Here is a 26,715-nt window from a genome sequence, read left to right as displayed (position 1 = left end):
CATTTTTATATAAAAAAATGTCATATTTTTTTAATATGTCGCCCCTACGCCCTTCGGAATTATCGCAGTTGTCACTGAAACATTTTAACTGAAATCCTTAATTTAAAGGTGTAGACAGACATTGGTTTACATTTACATTGTTCCATCTTATATTCGTTCAAAAATTCCATAATATTGTATAATTTTTATGACATAGGGTAATCGAACCAGTTTCACCATCCCTTTCGATTTCAAGTTGGTATTTGTTTATTAATTTCATTTAATGTCGTCTACGGCAATATAATTGAGCTTCTTATTGTGATGACCTCTATACAATCAAAGTTCACTTGGGCATGCAACAAATCCAAGGTCTTTTAAAACATTATCATAACTTGAAATTCCACTCCCGACCAGACTGTTTAAGTCCATATAAAGATTTCTTGAGTTTGAGGACTGCATTAGTAGAATTCTCGGTTTCAAAATATTGGTGCATTTTCATAAAAACTTTTTGGAATAGATTTGAATTTAACAAATTTAAACATTCAAGAGATTTTATTGAAAAATTTAATGATTCAATAAGGAGCGAATTAATTATCCTTGAAGTACTAATGAATTCTTTATCTTTAATGGTTAAGAGACAAAATTGATCTTGATTTTGAAAATTTAATTAATTCTTTCGAACCTTTGTTTGTGAGATACTAATACAAAATTGGACCCAACCAATTAAATAAACGCACTTTGGGTTTAGGGGATTCTAATAAGTACTTATACATATTAATTTATTTGAAATTTATTTCCGTAACTTGTTTAATAAAGACGGTGGGGGAGAACATGTTGATAGATTTGTCGACGAATTAACTGAGGAATTACCGGATTTTTCATTTATAGCTGTTGAGTTCACTGATGTATTCATTGAAGTTGAGGTGGAATTGTTTAAGAGTGCGGTTAGAGTAGCATGAGATGAACTTAAATTGCTTGATTTGGATTTCTGTTGTAACAATGTGTCTGTAGATGTTATATTGGAAGATGAAGATGAGGCAGAAGATGTTGATGGAGATGAGGAGGCATTGGCAGACGACGATGCTGAATCACTTGTAGTGGCAACATTTGACGTCGTTGTGGTGGAAGCTGAAAAGGACTGTTGAGTGCCCAAAAGTAAAGCATTGCGCAAGTGACTATTTGATTGTTGTTGAGGCTGCTGCAATGTTGCTGTTGTTGCACCAGCTATGGAATATGAGTTTGTAATAAGTCCCCGACTTTTAATATTCAGGTCAACAAAAAATACTTTCATTTTTTGTATCATAAAATCGGGAACAGTAAATGTTATCATTACGGATAAATCGATAGACGCTTTATTTTTATAGATATCATGGGTTTGATACAAGCGACACACCTCATCATATATCAGAAATAAAAATCGAGAATTTCGATTTTGCTGCGGTATAATCTGCTGATGGATTAGCCAATCACGATCTTCAGTGTCGGGTAAATAACGAATTAATTCGGGATGCTTGCTGGCTAAACGTTCCTTCCCTTCGGTGCCAAAGCCAAATGCCTGATTTGCTTGTACGTCCAAAACGAATTTAGTTGTGGTTGATATGTGGGCTGTATTCCAGAATATTTGTCTCCTTGGTTGTGGTTGTGGCTGCTGCGATTGATTATGTGGAACGAATGCACTGCTATGATGATGATTTTGTGCTAAAGTTGCCTTTATATGCCCTACCGATGGCAATACTTGTGCTGGTGGGTGTTGTGGCTGCTGTAGTGGTTGCTGTACTGTTTGTTTCAATATCATATTTTCGGAAAATAATCTCTTTTGCATTTCAATTGCAGTTGATGTCGGCTTATTAAGCGCTGGTCTTTTTAATGTCACTCGCATTGTACTTATCTCCGGCACAGCTGTGATGATATTGCTGGTAGTAGATAGTTGTGGTTTGTAACGTAATATTTTATACTGGGATTTCGCATTCTCCAATAGGGCGCATGACATTTTTTGCAACTAAAAATAAAAGAAGATTTATGTACATACATATTTCATATGCATTCATATTAGCAAAAATTATTTACATGTATTTTAGTGGGTATTATAAAATTTAAATCTTGGAATTATAAAAAAGGGAATCAAGTTTTCCGATATACATACTTATGTAGGTTGTCAGGCTCGTTCGTTAAACTGAAAATGTCGTTATATGCGGTATGAACATAAGTGTTTAAAAGCTGTATAACGCAAATCCTTTTTTACACGCAAACCATTTCGATGATCATCTACAGTTTTTATTTAATCTTTCAAAATCTGTATTTTCTTGTACATAAAAGAACAAGGCGTATTTAACTGTATATTAAATAGGGTGGAGCGATTTTTATTTTTTTTCGTAATCGCTTTGGAATACCTTTTTTAACTCCTAAATATACACAAAAAATTTCATTTGGTGGATCGTATATATAGGGGTGCCTCAACATCATTATAATAATACAAAAATAAATGGCTTTAGAAAACGGGGGGAGTGGAAGTCCCCAATGCCCTCCTTATGTCAAGTAGTCTTGGATGTCCTCTATCAGTAAAAACAATAACCAAGTGATTAGGCCCACTTTCCTAAGCTAAAAGTACGATTTTGTGGATTGGGTATAAAAATACCCACTTCGGCATATGTGGGTTGTAAAACGTATGAAATATGAATTTAGTTTTTCAAGAAAAAATGTAGTATAATTATATTGACCTAACAATACATCAGAATATTTATTTATTTATATTCAACATAAACTAAAGTTTATAAAGCATAAAGTTGTTTAATGACCATATGAAAAATAGGCAATTTTTCTGATTTTTAATTGTGTTGGGGCACCTCAAAACATCAAACCAGGTAAGTAATCTTTCGTACGTTTAACATACTCATTAAAAGGCAACTTTATATCGCTATGCCGTTGAAAACAAAAAACAAAAAAATTTCATACATTATCGCTCCACCTTAATATTGAATGCATAATTAAGATAATTCTGTCTTCATATTTTATAAATAATTTTATTATTAAAGATTAACATAGTTTTTGTTATGATTTTTTTTTTTATTCAAAAAACCTACCAAAATGCGACAAAAATCGAAACAAACCAACCAAACTACCAAAAGTCAATTTGTTAACTTAAATCTACCAATTTTGGTCCAATTGGACCAAAACGGCAGCGCTGTCCAGTACACTTACGATTTCTTTTGTTACTTTTAGATAAATTGGTAAGTTGCAAGTTTGATCTTTCAAGAATATTGTCGTTAAGATCATGAATGTATCTTGAGACAACTGTATCCATAGGTGAAGAGTTATTTAAAGTAATAGTGTGTAAATTCCCAAATTCATTCAAGAAACACAGTTCTTCTGTGAATATAAAACTGGAATTTTTTTTTCTTTAAGAACACATAATGCATAATTTTTAATATGTGTTTAAAGAGATCGAGAAAAACTATAAGTATTTTCGAACTCTATGATATTCAATACAACAGAATTGTTGCGAAAAATATGATTATTTATGGATTTTATAATCTCAAAACTGTAAAAATATATGTATATTTAATTAAATGTACTTACAGCATCGTCATTAATAGCACCTTGACCTAAATTTTCCTTGATATTGCTGAAAGCAGGCTTAAAGTAGGTCTGAAGTATGAACAAATTACAAAGGAAATTATTATTTATGTAAGTATGTACTTATTTAAATGAAAATAAAATACCTACCTCTATGAAATGTTTAACCATTTCATCAATTTCCTTGTCAAATGCTGACTGCACTGCAATCCGTACCAGTTCCAAAGAACGCATAGCGGACTCAGAAGAAGAACTTGTCAATGGTGTGGTATTGGAAAAACGTTGGCGCAATTTTTGCAAAGTATTTTCCGCCATTTGCGGTGTTGTAATAAATTTCTTTAAATAGGAACATTTGTTTATTATAATAATTATTGTTGACGTTGCAAAAAAAATATAGTATGATGCCTTACCATGGTTTCGGTGTGTGGTTGTTGTTGATGATGGTTGGTGTTGGTGGTATTATTGTGATTGGAGTTGTTGGAAGTTATTGACGACGTTTCAATTTTAACTGAACTATTTGGAGGACTGGCCACACTTGTGACCATGGAATGAGTAGTTTGATTGGAACAGTTTGAATCATCTGAGGAAGAATTTAAACCACCCATTGGAGATCTATTTGCCTCTGTTGAAGAAGCTGAAGTCGAGCCAGTATCACTTAATATTTTCCAACCCCGTTGTATAACCATTTTATTTTTGTAATAATTTATAGTTTTCGTTTGTTGAATTTATTTTTATTTAAACATTAAACTGTGTGTTTATCTTTAGAGTTAAAGTTATGCCCTGGAATTTTGTATCCTTTTAGAAACATTTAAAGCGCATGTTCAAAAAGGGAAAATCTGTATTTGTAATATAAATAGTGAAATAGATATGGTGGTTTTAACCGAGTAAATGAACCGAATACTGTTAAGAACACATAACAAATATTTTTATTTAAAATAATTTATATTAAAAGTCGCCAAACTTAAGGTAATAGGTACAACGTAAGTCTAACCCACTTTGCGTGACATCAATGAGAGATCTCTATGTCGAATCTCCAGGTGATTTAAAATCATCTTTGGACTTTTAAATTATGGACATTTTTCTTTTTTTTCATAGAACATTCATACTTTATGATTATCACGATAATATCATGATTATCTCACTACGGCAAAAGTTGTTCACATAACTTTTAACACGATTAGCTCGACATTATTTATTATTATGATACACATGTATTCATACTTACTATTATCATTTATTTTAAAAATAAACAATTGGAGGATAAGCACCATTATTTTTAAAGGACAGTGTTCTTTATTGTAAAGTTTAAAAAACAAATTAGGTTTTTCGGTTAATCTAACGATATGAAACAGCAAATTCTACAATAAATATATAAAATATATAGAATTAATAATTCTGTATTTCTGAATTTAATTTGACTGCGTTTTTTATATTAAAGCAAAAGTGAACTTTTTGCTACAGAAACTGATTAAAATTTTTAGAAAAACAAATAACTACAAAGAAATATCAATTCCAATTTCAAATCTGAAAGCGGTTTCATTCCGAAAGAAATTTTCGTTTTACTTTTTCTGAAGCAAAAAACGGAATTAATTCAACTTTCGATCGAAATGGAATTCTGTGACAGACCTGATAATTAAAAGGTCTATAGATGCCAATTAGGATATACAGTATTGGCCATAACTAAAGCAACCCCTCAATGAATTTTTTTCATATGGTATTTTTTGTATAAAATCAAAGTTTTAAATATCTATTATGTATTATTTTCATTTGTTAATATGTTTAGTATTGATAAACAAATACTTTCAAAGTTAACCTTTCTATAAGAGGTAACTTAAAATCAAAAAATATTTTAAGGTAGAAAATGAAACGGACAAAACTAAAGCACCCCTTCAAGGATATAATATAAAAAAAAAAATTGTAGTTAATTTTTTGTTGCAAATCCTTTGTTTTGGATGGCACAAGAACATCTCTTGGCATTAGTGTTTATAAAAAACCGACTTTTTAAAAAACCGGTTTGTCGGTTAACCGAAAAATGGCCTTTTTTAAAAAACCGGTTTTTCGGTTAACCGACATCGAAAAAACCAGTTAAACCGGTTAACTGTCATATATGTGTAGAAAACATAAAATGTACAAAAAAGTATATACAGCTTTAAATTTTTTAATTTTTAGTAGTCAGGAATGGTTAATATTAAATACCTATGAATATACAAAAGAGCTAAGTCCATTTATTTTGTAAAAATTTCGAAATTATTATCTCAGTCAAATGGAAATGATTATAAATATGTTACTAAATATAAAATACTTGTTTTAATTATTGGTTTATTCATTAAATTTCAACCAAAAAATGTAAATCACTTTTTTAATTTAATATTTGATAACTTCTACTTTCTGATATGAAAGACAAAATGTTCCAAGTCCCAAAAAAGGACCTATATGTAAACGCACTTCCACTTAGCTGTGATAAAAAACTCCATTATCAGATTTCATAAATATTTCAAATAATGAATTTTAGAACGTTTTTTGTCTCTCCTGTAATATTTCTGAAAAGCTAACGAAATGATTAATAAATTAAAATTTTAAGAACAAAATACACTAATGAAGTCAAATTTATTGAAGGAAGGTATGTACATCGAATTCAATTTAGCGTTTGGTAAGATCATCACTAAGTTTTTAATGAATCATTAGTAATATTTAGCCTAAACTTATAGAATTATGCGGAATTTAATTTTAATTTTTAATAGTTTCATTATGTGCAAAAAAGTTTTTAAGTAAACTCATCGTCCTCTATTATTTAGAATCGTTGTAATTCTTAAAAATATTAATCTAAAGAGTTTTGTATTGTAAATCAGCAGTTTAGGTTTCAAATCAGACCAATAATGTGTATACAATGAATATTAAAATATGAATATAAATATTAAAAATGCACAAAAACGTGAGATTTATCAATTTTAGTCCCAAATTTTAAAAACCGGTTAACCGAGTGATAAAAACCGGATAAACCGGTTAACCGAAAATCAACATTTTAAATTAACCGGTTCGCAAAAAACCGAGATTTGAAAGAAAAACCGGTTTTTCGGTTAACCGGTTTATAAACACTACTTGGCATAGAAGATAATATGTTTTTATGGCGTTTTTCGATATTCCTTCCCAGACTATTTTAACGGCATGAAATAAATCGTGAAAATTTCCGATCCTTATTTCAACAATTTTCACGATTTATTTTCATATTAATAATGTGCCACAAGTTCTCAATAGGATTGAGATCGGGAGATTGACCAGGCCAATGAAGAACTTGAATCTTATTGCTGTGTAGCCAAGTCTTACAAACTTTGGAGGGGTGCTTAGGATCGTTATCCTGTTGGAAGCTCCCTATAATTGGCATCTCTTCAATGGCATAAGGCAACATTACAGCTTTCAATACATCACGGTACATGAACCGATCCATAATCCCATAAATTTTATGATTTGGCCCAAATCCTTGACCAGAAAAGCAACCCCAGACCATTACATTGCCTCCTCCATGTTTAATTGTTCCTTTGCAATACCTAGGATTCAGTCTTCCTCCTTTTGGTCAGCGTACACGCCTTATTCCAGCGGAACTTTTTAAGTTGTATTTGGATTCGGCAGGGAACAGTACTGTCTTTAATTTTTGGACACTCCAGTCGATGTGGGCTTTGGCAAATTTCAGTCTAGCTTTCTTGTTCTTAGCTGATAGAAATGTTTTTGTGCTGGTCGTCAGCTGAATAATCGGGCTTCTACTACTCTTCTACGGATTGTTCTTTCGCTAACGCATAATCTTAAACTTGTCCTACTTGAATAGCTGATGCTGTAGGATCTTTTTGTATTGCTCTTTTGATCAAGGAATCATAATATCGTGTAATATGCAGTACCGAGTCAAATTTTTTAACATCTTATAAGAGGGTGCTTTTGTTTTGTCCGTTGCGTTTTGAGTTTTTATATGATTTATCATTTTAAATTAATTTTTAATAAAATTATCTTTTACTAAATGAATATTAAATGAACATTAACAATATTAGTTAATAAAATATATACAAAATACATCCAAAAAAAGCCGTTTTTATCAAAAAAATTATGATTTGAAAAAATCCATTGAGGCTTTAGTTATGGCCAATACTGTATGTACATTAGGGTGGCCCCGTTTATATGGAGAAAAAATAAGGTATCGATGTTCCCGCCTAAAATGAAAATTTGATTCATGGGGTCTATATTTGGCGAGCTGGATAAAAAGGTCCTTTTTTGAGGTCTTTTACATTTTTCCATATTTCTTCCAAAGGAAGTATATGTAAATTTGGTATCATATGAAAGGTCTTTGAGAGACGCATTCAATTGGTTATAGAAATTTAAAAAAAAAAAAAAAAATTATTTAAAAATTTTCGTTTTTTTTTAATTTGTTCATAGATTATTCAAATACATAGATGAAATTTCTTGATCTAAACATCATGTAATTTCACCGAAATGGTTTTTCTCGTTTTTAAAATTCAGTCCAGCTTATAAAATTTGAGTTATTTTGATGCCCATTGCATATACTATAAATTGAGTATACAGAGATTGTCAGATAGGGATGAAATTAGGACTGAATTTTAAAAAACGAGAAAAACCGTTTCGGTGAAATTCATGATGTTTATGAACAAGAAATTTCATCTATGTATTTGAATAAATTCTATGAACAAATTAAAAAAACTAAAATTTTGTCGAAAATTTTTATAATTTTTTAATTAAAAATTGAATGCGTCTCTCAAAGCCCTTTCATATGATACCAAATTTACATATACTTCCTTTGAAAGAAATAAGGAAAAAATGTAAAAAAACCTCAAAAAAGGACCTTTTTATCCCATAATCCAGCTCGCCAAATATTGACACCAGGACGAAAAAATTACATTGAAAATACAACCACGAATTTTGGGTACAAAAACATAAAAAACAAACAAAACCATAACAATTCAACCAAAAAATAATAGCAAATAAGGTATTTTAGATCCTTTTTGTATACAAAAAACTAAATTTTTTTTAGGATTTTAGTGAGATCTTCTGAAATAATGTTTTAAAAAAAAGAATATAATTTAATTTTTTTCCTCTTAAACGATTTTTTTCTTTAGATTTAATAAAACTTGACTTGGAAAAAACTCTCTCGATGATTGTAGATGTTGGAGAAATCGAAAGCATGATAAAGAATATCCAATATCTCAGCTTTTTTAGTTTTTTCTAAGCATATCAAATATTTCGTTATATCATCGGATTGTTTTAAATATTGAATACTTTTGATAGTTTCGTTAAGTTCTGCCCATTTGAAAGTATTGTAACATGAAATTTATTGAATATTTAAACCTTTTTATACTTAGGTTTATTGTATTACTATGTAATATTATTTTGGCCAAATTGGCTTTTTATTACTGAATAAAATTAAAATAAAATAAAAAAAATAAAAAATAAAAATGTAAATGCAAACAAAGTTTCAAATACATGTAAATTAAATATGTCAGTTGTTATTCTCACTAAACATTTTTCTTGGATGTTTGAAAAAATATATAATTTTAATTTGAAATTTGTATTTGAATTGAAATGGAAAAAAGGAATTTCGGTTAATCGGTTAATCGACACAAATTAATCGGTTTATTTGTTATTTGAAAATCGGCAATTTTAAATTATTCGAACAGTTAACCGTCCAAAATTAATCGGTTAACCGATTAACGGTTAATCGATTGAATACCCTAATTATTACATATTATCTTGACCAATGTTAAGGCATTACCGATTTTGATTTTTTTCAATTGATTACATGAAATATAAGTGAATGTGATTATTATCCTCCATATCTGTCTTACCAGATGATATTATTTACCAGAGCTATTTTTAATTATTCTTTTATTTTAAGTAAATTTCATGTTTGTTGTAAATATTAATAAAAATCTTTTTATTTTTCAACATTTCAATGCATTTCACCAAAGTGGACATAAGTGTTATTAACAGGGAAACCAAAATATGCAAATGCATGTTTTTTCTGGTGAGTCGAATGAGCACATGGATAAGATATTTACACGTTTCAGAACTATTTAAGAATTTTGGCATCGATTTGTTAGTGCATATTTTTGCATATTTTACCCTTAAATACATATTTTTGCATATATTTGTTTTAAGAGCATATTTATGTCATATTTTGCTTTTTTTAGAGCATATTTTACTGTTTAATAGCATATTTTGAGTTTATCAAAAACAAATTTTGTCTTACTTATTTTTCGCAATTGTGTTACAGGTTTTTACTTCCTTTGTTTAAAATTCAAAATTGAAAAATAGATGGCTTTTCACCAAAAAAAATTTAAAAAACAGAAATTTTTTTTAAAATTTATCCAAAAAATGAAAAAACTGAAAAAAATTTTTGTTCACCTAAAAATATTTAAATTTTTTATTTTGAAGTATAATTAGGTGAAGGGTATATAAGATTCGGCACAGCCGAATATAGCTCTCTTTCTTGTTTTAATATAAAATAAGCACTATTTTAATAATAGCTCCATCTAAATATCAAATTTTAGTTCTAATTCAAACTTAACCGTTCTAAGTGTTAAAGAAATGTTGTCTTTTAAATTTGCTCCTGTAACATCAGTTGATGCCGAAAGAACATTTTCTATATTTAAAAATGTTTTCAGATCCAATAGACAACGATTTTTATTTGAAAATTTAAGTAAATTTTTTTTGGTTAAAAATTATGTAAAAGAATTTGAAAGTAAATTTTTAATTAGGCTTGAAGATTGTTGATGACGCCCTTGGCAGGGTAGAAAATGCATTCCAATTTGCCAGTTGTCTAAAATTTTAGTATTCAGTGATATTCTTTGAATTATTACAAATAAATTATAATAAAAATGAACTTAAGCCTAATTAAAAATTTACTTTCAAATTATATATATGTATAAAAAGTTCGAATAATTACCAAAAATCTATAAATAAAATATACACATGGCACAATAAAAGACTAAAATCAATTTTCAATCTCCAGTTTGATTCAATGAATCAACACCAAGGAGAAAGAACGAAAAACACAAAAACATTCATAGCTAAATTGTTAACCAAAGGTTGACTACAGCAACACTAATAAAATGATAAATTTGTAATAATAAGAATACACATATATAATAAAAATATTTGAAATTTCGTCTAATTTACAAATAATATAAATATGAATTAGGCTTCCCATATTCTAATTCCTAATAATAGTAAGTTAAATAGATGATATTTACAAATAGACCTTGACAATGAAGATTGTTGATGACGCCCTTGGCAGGGTAGAAAATGCATTCCAATTTGCCAGTTGTCTAAAATTTTAGTATTCAGTGATATTCTTTGAATTATTACAAATAAATTATAATAAAAATGAACTTAAGCCTAATTAAAAATTTACTTTCAAATTATATATATAAAAAGTTCGAATAATTACCAAAAATCTATAAATAAATTATGTAAAAGTTTGTTTTTTTAAGAGCTTATTTTTTAAATTTTAAGAGCATATTTTAAAGTTTTTACTGCATATTTAAAGCGCCTAAAACGCTTTTTTTAGAGCATATTTCCGGTTTCACTGGTTATTAATAATAAAATGGTCGATTATATTTTGAAGTTTATATTCCCTTATATATTAATATGTATACATAAATTAAAACTAAAATAATCCCTATTAATAAGAATCGTCCTCCAATTCTAATAGTTTATCCCTTGTTAGTAATGATTCTAGTGGGATGTCTTTATCCATATTGATTTAAAAATAACTATTCTGATCTTCTTCCACAGCTGTTGAATATTCTGAGGACTGTTCGTCTTGAACCAGTTCCTTCAATTGTTTTGTTTTTCTTTTCAATTGTTTAATAGTGATCTCCTTGTCAAATTCGTTCATATACTGCCAAGGATTTTGTTTACAGTAATTTACTGGTGACTCATAAAACCTGCTGACTGTCATTTGTATTACATCGGGTACCATAAATGGAAATAGCCAACAAACCATGGGAGTAGTACCACATACATAATGAGACTCTTTGTGATAAAATAGAAATCCATCTAATTGTGGTTGATTATCCAGCCATAAGGGACACCTCTGAAAAGCCATTGCCAAGCGTTCCTCATTTGACATATCATAGTAGTCTAAAAGCTTAAAACTTTTCAGGTTATCACATTTATACATGTCTTCCAACTCATTAAGTTCGTTAAATTTCGATTTCAACCAAAAAAAAACGAAATTCGGCATCACAATCAATCAATGGTATAGAGAAATGTAATGCATCTAGTACATAAAACATGTCCATTTCTTTGTTGTAAATACAGTCCAATATGCTGGTGTCATTGTTAGAACCATTAATACCACCTCCGGGTAATAAACTTGCGAATGTCATGCGATATGATAAGTTGAACTGTGATATCTTAAGTTTTTCAATGATTTATAATAAAATATTTATATGTTTTTGTCGCTAGAATTCAACAATAAAAGAAAACCCCTGAAGAAGTTTGAAACAAACAAACGAAACGTTGGGTAAATAATAATAAAAATGAAAATACTTTGATTTTTATTTACACATTTGGTAACAAATGATTGACCATAAATAGCCCGTAAGATTGGAATCTTAAAAACTAAAATTGTCAACATCATTGGTCATAAATAGAAAACTAGAAAATTAACTATCGGAGGGCCCGCCGAAGAGAGGAGGTGAAACGAAAAATAACATCATGACGACAAAAATAAGTATGGAAAATTTCTTCGAGAAAATTAGGAACAAATACAACATTCATACTAGCAGCTTACTGAAGAAATATAGCAGAGAGATGGAGAGATTGGCTAAATTGATGGAGAGAACAACATTTTTACAAGAATGCAGACACATGGGAATCATACCAACACATGTAAAAAACAGTACAAGAACATTAAGACAATTAGTTACAACAAGAACATCACGGATAGACATAGAGAAAATAGAGACAAACTTACACGCAAAGTTATTGAACATAGAGATAAAGGATACACATACAAACACAACATATACAAGATCAGAGATCAGAAAGATTGAAAAGGAGATGAAAAATACACTTGACAAAATGGAACTTACGAAATTCAAGAACCAACAGTGGGATAAATTTTACAATATCAGATCGAGGATAAAACTTACACATTCAATGAAGATGACGAAATTGAAACACGAGAGGTTTGAGAAACTGAACCTCGTATACAATGACGACTGGTTTATTAACCACACGAGTATAGAGTTTGAAATGGAACATAAATGGTTATTATCACTGGGGAACAAGTTTGCAATACCAGTAGATAGAAAGAATTTCACACCTATACCGCTTATAGCTGACATGGAACAATGGGTTCAGGGTATAAAAGATGATACAGAAAAGGACATAACGCGATCGAAAATAGCGAACAGAATTGCATACTTCAAAAGGAATCTTAGGAATACGGAGAAAGATAAATTTATACTGAGTATATACGAGGTCACCAGGAACTTCATTAAGAAACACGAGAAGGACATAATTATAACTACGGCAGACAAGGGGAATAAAACTGTGATATTATATAGGAGAGATTATATGGAGAAAATGTACCAATTATTAGATGACAAGAGCACATACAGGAAAATTGAAATTGACCCAACAACTAGTCTTCAGAAAAGGAACAATAACTTAATTACACAATTGGGAAAAGATGGGTACATTACCAGATACGAGAAATTCAACATGACGACACAAGCGGCAGCAGCACCTGAGTTATATGGACTGCCAAAGATACACAAAGACGGAATACCACTTCGACCGATATCTGCATCCATGAAGGTACCGTGTTACAGTCTTTCGAAGTATATTGGAACAATTTTGAGGAATATTGTGTCGCCCAAATACAATATACAAAATTCAGTAGAATTAAAACGAAAACTGGAAAGCGTCTCATTGGAAAATGACGATATTATGGTCTCTTTCGACGTGGTATCATTATTCACTAATATACCGATTCACTTGGCTATAAGGAATATACTTGACAAATGGAAGACACTTAAGGAACACACGGCAATACCAAGGCAAACATTTTTGAAAATTCTTCAGTTTTGTTTAACTGATAATAACTATCTCACTTTTGACAATAAATTTTACCATCAAACATATGGTATGCCAATGGGAAACCCCCTATCGCCAACAATTGCAAATATTGTACTTGACACACTACTGGACGATGTAATTGACGAATTAAGGGCTAATAATATAGAGATTAAGTTTATCACTAAGTATGTGGATGACTTGTTTGCGATTATAAGGAAATCGGACGAAGAGAAGATATTAAAAACAATGAACGTTTATCACAATAAGATACAATTTACAATAGAACGCGAGAAGAATATGTCAATACCGTATCTGGACATCAGTATCATCAAGGATAATGGAAGAATAAGGACAAATTGGTACACGAAACCCACATCTTCAGGTAGAATGGTTAACTTCAACTCTACACAACCATTGAAAATGAAGATAAGTACAGCGACGAATTTAATAAGGAAAGTATTACAGATAAGTGATGTTGAATACAGGAAAACCAATATTAATAGAATAAGAAAAATACTTACAAAGAATAGTTACCCAACATATATGACGAACAATTTAATCAACAAAGTACTAAAATATGAAAAACAGCAGAAAAATCCAAACACTGAGGAGGAAAAAGTTTTTTACAGTGTACCATTTATTCCCAAACTAACGGAGACAAAAACAATGAAGAGAATGATCACAGAGAAAACAACAACAATAGCTTACAAATCAAATATGACACTGAGGCATCTATTTACAAACAACAAAACAAAAATTGACAAACTTAAGAGTGATAATGTGGTCTATGAGATAAAATGTGACGGTAATGAAAGGGAGAGATGTAACTTGGTTTACATTGGTACGACAAAGAGAATGTTGGGGACGAGAGTTAATGAACACAAAACAGATATTGAAAAAGGAAAAATAACGACGGCATCATCTCTGCACGTAAAGGAGTGCAATCATAAGATGGATTTTGACAATATTAAGATATTGGACAGAGAACAAAAAGAGAACAAACGATACACTCTTGAAAGCTTAAGAATACAACAAAAAATACACAATACAATGAACACGAAAGAGGACAAGGATAACACAAAACTGCAATATTCCGCTGCAATATTTAATTATTAAATCAGTTGAAGTTCTGTGATATTAGTATTAAGTTTGACTTATAGTATATGTTTGTGTTGTAATGATTATTTATTTATTTATTTATTAATTCTGTGTCGTGAAGTCCAGTTTTTTAAATAATAAGTTAATTGACAATGTAAACAATAGAATTTCGTAAGTTGAACTGTGATATCTTAAGTTTTTCAATGATTTATAATAAAATATTTATATGTTTTTGTCGCTAGAATTCAACAATAAAAGAAAACCCCTGAAGAAGTTTGAAACAAACAAACGAAACGTTGGGTAAATAATAATAAAAATGAAAATACTTTGATTTTTATTTACACATTTGGTAACAAATGATTGACCATAAATAGCCCGTAAGATTGGAATCTTAAAAACTAAAAAATGATTTATTTTTGCTAAACATTTTTGTTTCTCCTTTCGCAGCGACCACCAAACAACGTTGACCTTTCGGACATGGTACTAATAGCCAATCATCGAAATTATCCGGTTTTTCCTTTAGCCATTCAGAAAGTTGCAGATCTATGTTTTCTATATTATGATTTTTGTACTTTTTCTTGTAGGACTTGCATTTTTGTTCGTTACAATTTGTCTCTTTATGGTGTCTTTGGTCATCATGTTGTTCTAAGCGTTTAATTTGTTGTTGGTGCAATAGTCTTGTTCTACGTATTTCCTGACGCTCCTTTCCATCAAGATTTTGTTTGTATAGAATCTGTAACATCGCGTTTTTATCGTGAAAAATGTTTGTCAAAAAATTCGCAGCTGTAGCAAATAACAGTGGTGGCAAAGTAAATTAATAAAGTAGCGACCAGGGCACACTTAGAAAGGTGACTGCATCACTACAACCAAGGCGTATTTAACAAGGTGACAGCAGTGGCGAATTGAAATAAATACAGGCGAATTCACTTATTTTTTATATATAGAGTTTGACATACGGGCGTACGGGCGAATATTTTTTATATATGTAGTTTGACATTTGTGCGTGCTATTTCTATAATCAGCTGTGCTGCCGATGGCACCTTATTAAATGCTCCTTGGTCGCTACCAAAATAAATTAATAAAGTAGCGACAGTACTACAACAAATACAACATTTACAAAAACCACAAGCAATTTTGTTTTTGGTTTAAGGTCTGAGCTGTCAAAGTTACCTGTTGTTGTTTTTGCTTTTGGGCTTGTTGTATTTTTCGCTACAACAACTACAAGTGAATTGACAGTTCAGACTGAATAAAAAAAATAGTCAGCTGTTCTACTGAGTCTACTTTATTAATTTACTTTGGTCGCTACTTTATTAATTTACTTTGATCTAAACCAAGGCGTAATTAACAAGGTGACAGCAGTGGAGAATTGAAATAAATACAGGCGAATTCACTTAATTTTTATATATGGAGTTTGACATAATGGCGTTCCGGCGAATATTTTTTATATATGTAGTTTGACATTATCGCGTGCTAGTTCTGTAATCAGCTGTGCTCCTGATGGCACCTTATTAAATGCACCTTGATCCAAACCTACAGCACAAAGTATACAGAGGCGACACGGCAAAAAAAATATGTTTGTCTCATTCGCACCAAGGCGTATTTAACAAGGTGACAGCAGTGGCGAATTGAAATAAATACAGGCGAATTCACTTATTTTTTATATATAGAGTTTGACACAAGGGCGTACGGGCGAATATTTTTTATATATGTAGTTTGACATTTGTGCGTGCTATTTCTATAATCAGCTGTGCTGCCGATGGCACCTTATTAAATGCACCTTGATTCGCACGAAACCATTTCAACTGGTTTTGTGCTTATTTTTTAGCGCGTTTTTATGGTTTTCTTTTGGTTTTATGTTTTCTTATTGGAGGTAAGTACATTTTTGGTAAATTATTTTAAAAGTTTGCATAAAATTTATTTTCATTTTCTTTTGTTTTCTTGTTTTGTTTACAAAATAGCATTATATAGTGTTGTTTGTTTTAACGCACTGTCTGTATCAAGGTGCATTTAATAAGGTGCCATCGGCAGCACAGCTGATTATAGAAATAGCACGCACAAATGTCAAACTACATATATAAAAAATATTCGCCCGTACGCCCGTATGTCAAACTCTATATATAAAAAATAAGTGAATTCGCCTGTATTTATTTCAATTCGCCACTGCTGTCACCTTGTTTAATACGCCTTGGTCTGTATTAAACCGCAAATTTGTTTTATCTTTCTAACGAAACCAATTCAAAAAAGCTGATTTTAGTGTTTTTGAACTGCCAAATTTGACACCTCTGTATCCTTTGTGGATGCATGTCGTCAATAGGGGCACAAAGTATACAGAGATGTCAAATTTGACGTTTCAAAAATACAAAATCAGATTATAGGGCAGTTCTCTTAATAAGGGATAGCAAATATTTTGTACTACAATATCAGTGATGTGTTAAAGCAAAGTAATGTAATCAAAAAAAACAGGGGTCGGGAATTTAGTATTAATCGATGGCACTATGGACAAAAATGTATATTTTAACTTATTGAAAAATAATTTATTGCAAAGTTCTGAGAAATTGGGTATAATATTATATATCAATGTTATTGAGAATTTATGGAGTTTTCTTGAGAGAAATATTAGAAAACATCAGATAAATAATAAGCAGGACTTAAAAAATGCACTCCAACATGAAAGGCAGAAGATAACGACGGAATATACACAAAAACTGATTAACTCTATGTAATCTAGACTTAAATCAGTTTTAAAACAAAAGATATATCCCACAAAATATTAGTTTTCTTTAAAATATGAATAAAATTGTTTTAATTTATTGTTTGTAATAAATTAATTTAGTATGTTCACGAAATAAGCTGAGAGGTTATTTTTCTTGAAATTTCGTTTTTATGTTAAATATTTTTAATAAATTGTTTTTAATTTTTTTTGTTAATACAATAAATAATACCATATTTTCAAATATTTGTCGGTGTTCTTTTTTTAATGTGTAAGATAATTATAAAAATATAACGAAATTTTTTATAAAAACTCATATGCACGAAATAAGCTGTGAGCCACTGTAGTTAAAATACCGAAAGTGGCCAACTTAAAATTTGATTCTAGGGCCATACAAATTTTGATCCCGTTTTTTAATTTTAAATAGGTTCAAAATTGTCCTGTTGGTGATAACATTAATTTAACTAAATTTTGTTCAATAATTGTTTACATAAAAAACGCACGTGCTTATGAAATACTACCTTTTTATACATCTCTGAAAAAAGTTTACCGAAATTAGAAAAAAGTTACCGAGCTGAAGAAAACAAACTTTTTTCATTTTTAGCAAACTTTTTTCAGAGTTGTATAAAAAGGTAGTATTTTGTATATATGGGTTAGCACGTGTCATTAAAATGTAAATAAAAGCATGGCAAAAATATTGCTTTATTTGTGGACTCATCATAGAGTTATTTTAAACGACATTTTAAAATAAAAAACGGAAACGAATAACTGCAAATCTATAGAATCAGATTTCATGGTTGTCACTTGCGCCATTTCATTCGACAACATATTATTAAAATTTAAATTTAATCATCTACATTGTTGCTTCGTAGCAGACTTTTGCTCCTCAAAACGATTAATTAATTCCTGTTTTTAAAATTAAAATAGCTCCTAGAACGACCTGTTGGTGATTAAATGAATAATGCTATATTTTGTTAATTTTTTGTTTACATTTTTTATATACGGTTTGCCGCTATGCTTATACATGTGTGCACACACATAATCACATTAGATTTTTTCAATGTTTAGAAAGTGATAACTTCTGATTGAAAGTACTTAGAAAAATGTTCAATACCTCAATAAATAGGTATTTTTGTCCCCTATTCGGAACACATTTCCATATTGGTGCTCAACGAATATTATAATCTTGAGGAAAAAAAAACAAAATTTACTTATTTTTTTATTTTTCAAAAGTTTGCTGACCTATCACTTCTGAATGAAAGTACTTGGAAAAACGATCGATACTCAACGAATATTTTATGTGTTAGAACGAAAAAACTTTTTACTTATTTTTCTACTTTTCAAAAGTTTGCTGACCTATAACTTCTGACTGAAAGTACTTGGAAAAGTGTTCAATACATCAATAAATAGGTATTTCTGTCCCCTATTCGGAACTCATTTCCATAATGGTGCTCAACGAATATTTTAATTTTTTAGGAAAAAAAAACAAAATTTACTTATTTTTTTATTTTTCAAAAGTTTGCTGACCTATCACTTCTGAGTGAAAGCACTTGGAAAAATGATTGATACACCAGTAAATAGGTATTTTCGTCATCTATTCAGAAATTATTTCCATATTGGTGCTCAACGAATATTTTATGTGTTAGAACGAAAAAACTTTTTACTTATTTTTCTACTTTTCAAAAGTTTGCTGACCTATAACTTCTGACTGAAAGTACTTGGAAAAGTGTTCAATACATCAATAAATAGGTATTTCTGTCCCCTATTCGGAACTCATTTCCATAATGGTGCTCAACGAATATTTTAATTTTTAGGGAAAAAAATCAAAATTTACTTATTTTTCTACTTTTCAAAAGTTTGCTGTCATATTACATCTGAATGAAAGCACTTAGGATAATGATCGATACATCATTTAATAGATATTTTGGTCCTCTATTCAGAACTTTTTTCCATATTGGTGCTCAACGAATATTTTCGTTTTTAGGAGCAAAAGTCTGCTACGAAACACCAATGTAGATGATTAAATTGAAATTTGAATAACACGTGGTGTACTAAAATGGCGCAAGTGACAACCACGAAATCTGATTCTACGGTAATTCAGTAATTTATTCCAGTTTTTAAAATTAAAATATCTTTTAAAATGACCAGCTAATGATTCCACAAATATAGCAATATTTTTGTCATGCTTTTGTTTACATTTTTTCTTATGTTTACATAAGAACTCTGTAAAAAAAGTTTGCCAAATAGGCCTGTTTGCTTTCTTCAGCTGCGTAAAAAAGTTTATAATAAAACTGACGCCCGTGAACAAAACAACCTGGAGAAAACAAACCGGAAACAGCTGATTGTTTTTTGTTGCTGTAGATGTTTTTTCTGTATATATCAAAGTTATTAAAATTTTTTTATGATTAGTTTATTTTAAGGTTATGTTGCGGTTTGTTCATATGTAACAAACTTCATTTTGACATTTTAACAAAGTATTACAATAACAAATTTTATTTTTTATATTCACCACACCAAAACAAATAAAAACATCTACAGCAACAAAAAACAATCAGCTGTTTCCGGTTTGTTTTCTCCAGGTTGTTTTGTTCACGGGCGTCAGTAATTTCCACAATTATACAAGGCGTTGGGCATCATATCTGGGAACGGGCACGATAAGTGGACACCCGTAGGAATCTAATGGCATACAGAGAATGTTTGGAAAAACTTGAACTTGGGGGGTAGGTCCATTCAAACATTGATGTCATAAATATTTTTCATAAAAAATTTTAAATTAGAAAATAAATTGCCACAATTATACAAGGCGTTGGGCATCATATCTGGGAAGAGGCACGATAAGTGGACACCCGTAGGAATCTAATGGCATACAGAGAATGTTTCGAAAAACTTGAACTTGGGGGTAGGTCCATTCAATCATTGATGTCATAAACATTTTTCATGAAAAATTTAAAATTAGAAAATATATTGCCACAATTATACAAGGCATTGGGCATCATATCTGGGAACGGGCACGATAAGTGGACACCCGTAGGAATCTAATGGCATACAGAGAATGTTTGGAAAAACTTGAACTTGGGGGGTAGGTCCATTCAAACTTTGATGTCATAAACATTTTTCATAAAAAATTTAAAATTAGAAAATAAATTGCCACAATTATACAAGGCGTTGGGCATCATATCTGGGAACGGGCACGATAAGTGGACACCCGTAAGAATCTAATGGCATACAGAGAATGCTTGGAAAAACTTGAACTTGGGGGGTAGGTCCATTCAAACATTGATGTCATAAACATTTTTCATAAACAATTTTAAATTAGAAAATAAATTGCCACAATTATACAAGGCGTTGGGCATCATATCTGGGAACGGGCACGATAAGTGGACACCCGTAGGAATCTAATGGCATACAGAGAATATTTGGAAAAACTTGAACTTGGGGGGTAGGTCCATTCAAACTTTGATGTCATAAACATTTTTCATAAAAAATTTAAAATTAAAAAAAAAATTGCCACAATTATACAAGGCGTTGGGCATCATATCTGGGAACGGGCACGATAAGTGGACACCCGTGGGAATGTAATGGCATACAGAGAATGTTTGGAAAAACTTGAACTGGGGGGTAGGTCCATTCAAACATTGATGTCATGAAAAAATTTTTCATGAAAAATTTAAAATTAGAAAACAAATTGCCACAATTATACAAGGCGTTGGGCATCATATCTGGGAACGGGCATGATAAGTGGACACTCATAGGAATACAAAGAATGTTTGGAAAAACTTGAACGTAGGGAGTAGGCCCATTCAAACTTTGATGTCATAAACATTTTTCATAAAAAATTTTATATTACAAAAAAAATTGCCACAATTATACAAGGCGTTGGGCATTACATCTGGGAACGGGCACGATAAGTGGTCACTCATAGGAATCTAATGGCATACAAAGAATGTTTGGAAAAACTTGAACGTAGGGAGTAGGCCCATTCAAACTTTGATGTCATAAACATTTTTCATAAAAAATTTTAAATTACAACAAAAATTTGCCACAATTATACAAGGCGTTGGGCATCATATCTGGGTACGGGCACGATAAGTGGACACTTGTAGGAATCGAATGGCATAATAACTTCTGTTGCATTCATTTATTAATTTGATTAATTCATTTACTAAAATTCAATCTTTTAAGAAAAATGATCAATGTGTGTTTTACAAGAAACATGAAGATAGATATGTAAAATCAAGTAAGTATTCAAGTACCAAGTACTTACATATGATTACTATTAATCTGAATACTTACTTGATTGTACATCTCTATCTTCATGTTTCTTGTAAAAGTGTCCACTTATCGTGTCCACTTATCGTGCCCGTTCCCAGATATGATGCCCAACGCCTTGTATAATTGTGGCAATTTATTTTCTAATTTAAATTTTTTTATGAAAAATGTTTATGACATCAATGTTTGAATGGACCTACCCCCCAAGTTCAAGTTTTTCCAAACATTCTCTGTATGCCATTAGATTCCTACGGGTGTCAACTTATCGTGCCCGTTCCCAATTATACAACGCCTTGTATAATTGTGGCAATTTATTTTCTAATTTAAAATTTTTTATGAAAAATGTTTATGACATCAAAGTTTGAATGGACCTACCCCCCAAGTTCAAGTTTTTCCAAACATTCTCTGTATGCCATTAGATTCCTACGGGTGTCCACTTATCGTGCCCGTTCCCAGATATGATGCCCAATGCCTTGTATAATTGTGGCAATATATTTTCTAATTTTAAATTTTTCATGAAAAATTTTTTCATGACATCAATGTTTGAATGGACCTACCCTCCAAGATCAAGTTTTTACAAACATTCTCTGTATGCCATTAGATTCCTACGGGTGTCCACTTATCGTGCCCGTTCCCAGATATGATGCCCAACGCCTTGTATAATTGTGGCAATTTTTTTTCTAATTTAAAATTTTTTATGAAATATGTTTATGACATCAAAGTTTGAATGGACCTACCCCCCACGTTCAAGTTTTTCCAAACATTCTCTGCATGCCATTAGATTCCTACGGGTGTCCACTTATCGTGCCCGTTCCCAGATATGATGCCTATCGCCTTGTATAATTGTGGCAATATATTTTCTAATTTTAAATTTTTCATGAAAAATTTGTTCATGACATCAATGTTTGAATGGACCTACCCTCCAAGTTCAAGTTTTTCCAAACATTCTCTGTATGCCATTAGATTCCTACGGGTGTCTACTTATCGTGCCCGTTCCCAGATATGATGCCCAACGCCTTGTATAATTGTGGCAATTTTTTTTCTAATTTAAAATTTTTTATGAAATATGTTTATGACATCAAAGTTTGAATGGACCTACCCCCCACGTTCAAGTTTTTCCAAACATTCTTTGTATGCCATTAGATTCCTATGAGTGTCCGCTTATCGTTCCCGTTCCCAGATATGATGCCCAACGCCTTGTATAATTGTGGCAATATATTTTCTAATTTTAAATTTTTCATGAAAAATTTGTTTATGACATCAAAGTTTGAATGGACCTATCCCCTATTGGAATATTTATTATAATTATAACAAACTTGTTAGTTTTATACTTTGTTAAATTGTATTGATATTTATATAAGTAGGTTTTTGAACTTATAACAAAATGAAAAACAAAATAATTTTATTCTGAAATAAACCTTTGAACTATACGAACATAGAATTACATTTTCTCTACAGGTTACGGGCCATTAATTTAGAAATGTATTCAAGAGAAGAAATTAAATCTACCGTCAGCAAGCTCAATGGAGCAAATTATTCAGTATGGAAAATTAAAATGGAATTGATTTTAATTAAAGAAGATCTGTGGGATATTGTTTCAAAGCCAAAACCCACAGAGCCGGATGCTAACTGGATAAAGAGAGATGGGCAGGCAAAAGCGTGTATTGGACTCATGGTGGAGGATGCACAATTAATTTATTTCAAAAATTCCGCAAATGCATCTGATTATTGGAAAAATTTGCAAGATCATTATGAGAAACCATCTTTAAATACAAGGGTACATATAATGAAGTCTATATGTAAGATGCAACTAGCAGATGATGAAAAAATGGAAGCTCATATTAATGAGATGATGTCATACGTTGATCAACTAGCTGTCATGGGTGATCCATTAAGTGATTCATGGGCAGTAGCAATGTTATTAAGAAGTCTTCCTGATACTTATGATCCACTTATTGTCGCTTTAGAAGCTCGAAGTGATGAAGATCTAAATCTAAACTTTGTGAAAGGAAAGTTGATTGAGGAAGCAACACGTAAGGTTTATAAAAGGTCATCATCAGATACAACAGTAATGAAAGTTCACAAAGGAAAACCGCAAAAAGACCAACATAACAGTTCTAAAAAATGTTACTACTGTGATAAAACTGGCCATTTTAAGAAGGACTGCAAATTTTATAAAGAATTCTTGGCAAAGAAGAATAAAGTCAACATGACAGGAAGTCCTGAGGTAAAGGAAGGCAATCAAGAGCATTGTTTTTGGATTGGTAAATGTGGAAAAGGTGACTGGTTTTTAGACTCTGGGGCTACGTGCCATATATCTAATCAGAAAAACTTCTTTACAAATCTGGATGAAACCCACATTGAGTCGGTAAACGTAGCCAATGGATACCAAATTAACTCTCAAGGTAAAGGTTCGGGATATATCGAAGTTATTAAAGAGGATAATTCAACCGAAAGAATTTTTATTAAGGAAGCTATTTATGTTCCATCGATTGAATGTAATCTTTTATCAGTAAAAATGTTGGCTGAAAAGGGTTACGGTGTATTTTTTGAAAATAAAATATGTAGAATTATAAAAAATAACGTTACTGTTGCGATTGGCGATTTAGTGGAAGATCTTTACAAATTAAGGGTGAAGAGCAATGAAGTAAACATGGTAAACAATGAAAAACACAATGGATGCATACACGATTGGCATCGAAAAATGGGTCATAGAGATATTAATGCTGTAAAACATGTTTTAAAGGATGCAAATATTAAACCAAGTGATTGTGATAGTAATGAGGAGTGCGAAATATGTCTCAGTGGTAAGATGACACGAAGATCATTTCCAAATGAATCAAGTGAACAGTCGAAAACCGTACTTGATTTGGTGCATACAGATGTAGCAGTGATGAATGTATCTACTCCAAGTGGATATCGATATTTCGTTACTTTCATTGACGATTTCAGCCGATATTGCGTAATATACTTGCTGAAAAATAAGAGTGATGTAGTAATGAAACTCAAGGAATATTTTCATTACGTTAAGACCAAATTTAATAAGATTCCTAAAATATTGCGTTCAGATCGTGGCGGTGAATATCTTGGAGATAATGTTAAGGAATACCTCAAGAGTATGGGTACACAACAACATTTGACAGCGCCATACACTCCGCAACAAAATGGAATTGCAGAGAGGAGAAATCGTTATTTGGTCGAGATGGTAAGATGTATGCTTGCAGATGCTAATCTACCAAATATTTTTTGGGGAGAAGCAGTGATAACAGCGAATTTTATTCAAAATCGAATCAGTACAAGGTCTAACAAAAGCATTCCATTTGAAATATGGGAAAATAAGAAGGTTGACGTAAATCTATTTGAAGTTTTCGGTTCTGAAGCTCATGTACTTATACCAACGCAAAAACGTAAAAAGTTAGATCAGAAAACTGAAGTATTGATATTTGTGGGATACTCAGAAGAGTCAAAAGCACTACGTTTTTTAAATTTGACGAATTTAAGAATAGTAATAAGTCGAGATTACAAAATACTTAAGTCTACTTCAAGAAAAATCGAAATGGTACATTCTAAACCAGAAGAAGTTGAAGTGAATTTGAGCAGCAGAGATTCAGACACAGTCATTCAGTGCAACGAAATTCCAAATTATAATAATGAAGATTATTATTCAGCAGATGAAGAGTTTTTAGTGCAATCTGAAGATGAAGATACTATTAATGCTTCCAGTGATTCCAATGATTTGAAGGTAATTTCAAATTCAAATAAATCTAATGATTTAGAACAAATTTCAGAGCCACAAGTACCTTTGAGAAGATCAAATCGTTCGAATATTGGTGTACCGCCAAAACGGTATGTAAATTTAGTAAAAAAGTTTGAACCCAGTACTTATAAACAAGCCATAGAATGCGATGAGAAGGAAGAATGGGTTAAAGCTATGAATGAAGAAATGAAATCGTTAGAAAACAACAAAACTTGGAAGGTGGTACCGTTACCCGAGGGACGAAAAGCTATAGGATGCAGGTGGATTTATAAAATTAAACGGTGTTCGAATGGCGAAATTTTGAAATACAAAGCTCGGCTGGTTGCACAGGGCTTTAGCCAAAAATACGGAGTTGATTACGACGAAGTTTTCGCACCAGTCGTAAGACAATCTACATTGAGAATGTTTTTAACAATTGCTGGTTCCAAGAATTACAAAGTCAAGCACTACGATATAAAAACAGCATTTCTAAACGGCGATCTTGATGAAGATATATATATGCGACAACCAGTTGGATATGAAGTATGTAAAAATAACAAAGAAGTAATGGTATGTAAACTACAAAAAAGTTTGTATGGCCTCAAACAAGCAGCGCGATGCTGGAACACAAAATTATTTGATATACTTAAACAGGAAGGGTTTGTTCAAGGAAATGCAGATCCTTGTTTACTAAAAAAGCAAATGGATAATGAATTTATTTTCATACTTGTCTATGTACAGTGAATGTCACTTAAAATCGTACACCATCGTAGTCAAATTTTATTCATTAGTTTTAGAAAGTTGATGCTTTGCAAATATATTAAAATGCTATTTTTATATTGTGTGTGCTATTACCTATCAGAAAATTGGGTATAATTTTAATTGCCCTTATCCACAAATAAAAAAATTGGGTAAGACTGTCAGTGCCCAGAATATCAACGCTTCATATAAAATCGTAAAGGCACTAAAAAATAGCAAATGAAACCCTACAAAGTATTAGGATTATTTAATATTAAATTTTTTTTTAATTTTTAAAGTTTTAATTATAATTTAATATAATTGTACGAATTTAAGTGAAATATGAATTTTGTGATGTTCTTTAATTTTCATCAATATTTTTTTAACGAATTGAGGTTTTGTTAACTTTTTTGTTGAAATACATATTTTTTGTTCCAATTAATAAAATGACTTTTAATTTTTTATATAATCACCTATTATTGCCTTTATAATTTCATAATATTTAAAAAAAAATATGTTGTAC

General features: G+C 30.8%; 1 protein-coding gene and 1 pseudogene across 1 annotated transcript; both read right to left on the bottom strand.

Moving 5' to 3' along the window:
• Positions 1–769: 769 nt before the first annotated feature.
• LOC135963158 (uncharacterized) lies at positions 770–4,248 on the bottom strand. The gene is made up of 4 exons (XM_065514928.1): positions 3,963–4,248; positions 3,703–3,888; positions 3,556–3,624; positions 770–1,978 (listed from the first exon to the last, which is right to left on the bottom strand). The coding sequence occupies exons 1-4, from the start codon at positions 4,236–4,238 to the stop codon at positions 770–772; spliced, it is 1,740 nt and encodes a 579-aa protein (XP_065371000.1). The 5' UTR covers positions 4,239–4,248.
• A 7,066-nt stretch (positions 4,249–11,314) lies between these two features.
• On the bottom strand, positions 11,315–15,481 carry LOC135963154 (snurportin-1-like; annotated as a pseudogene).
• Positions 15,482–26,715: the final 11,234 nt, after the last annotated feature.

This window comes from Calliphora vicina, unplaced genomic scaffold, assembly GCF_958450345.1.
Source record: "Calliphora vicina unplaced genomic scaffold, idCalVici1.1 scaffold_18, whole genome shotgun sequence".
NCBI classification, from domain to species: Eukaryota; Metazoa; Arthropoda; class Insecta; order Diptera; family Calliphoridae; genus Calliphora; species Calliphora vicina.
The sequence above is the reverse complement of the archived record's forward strand: the minus strand, read 5'-3'. Positions and strand labels throughout refer to the sequence as shown.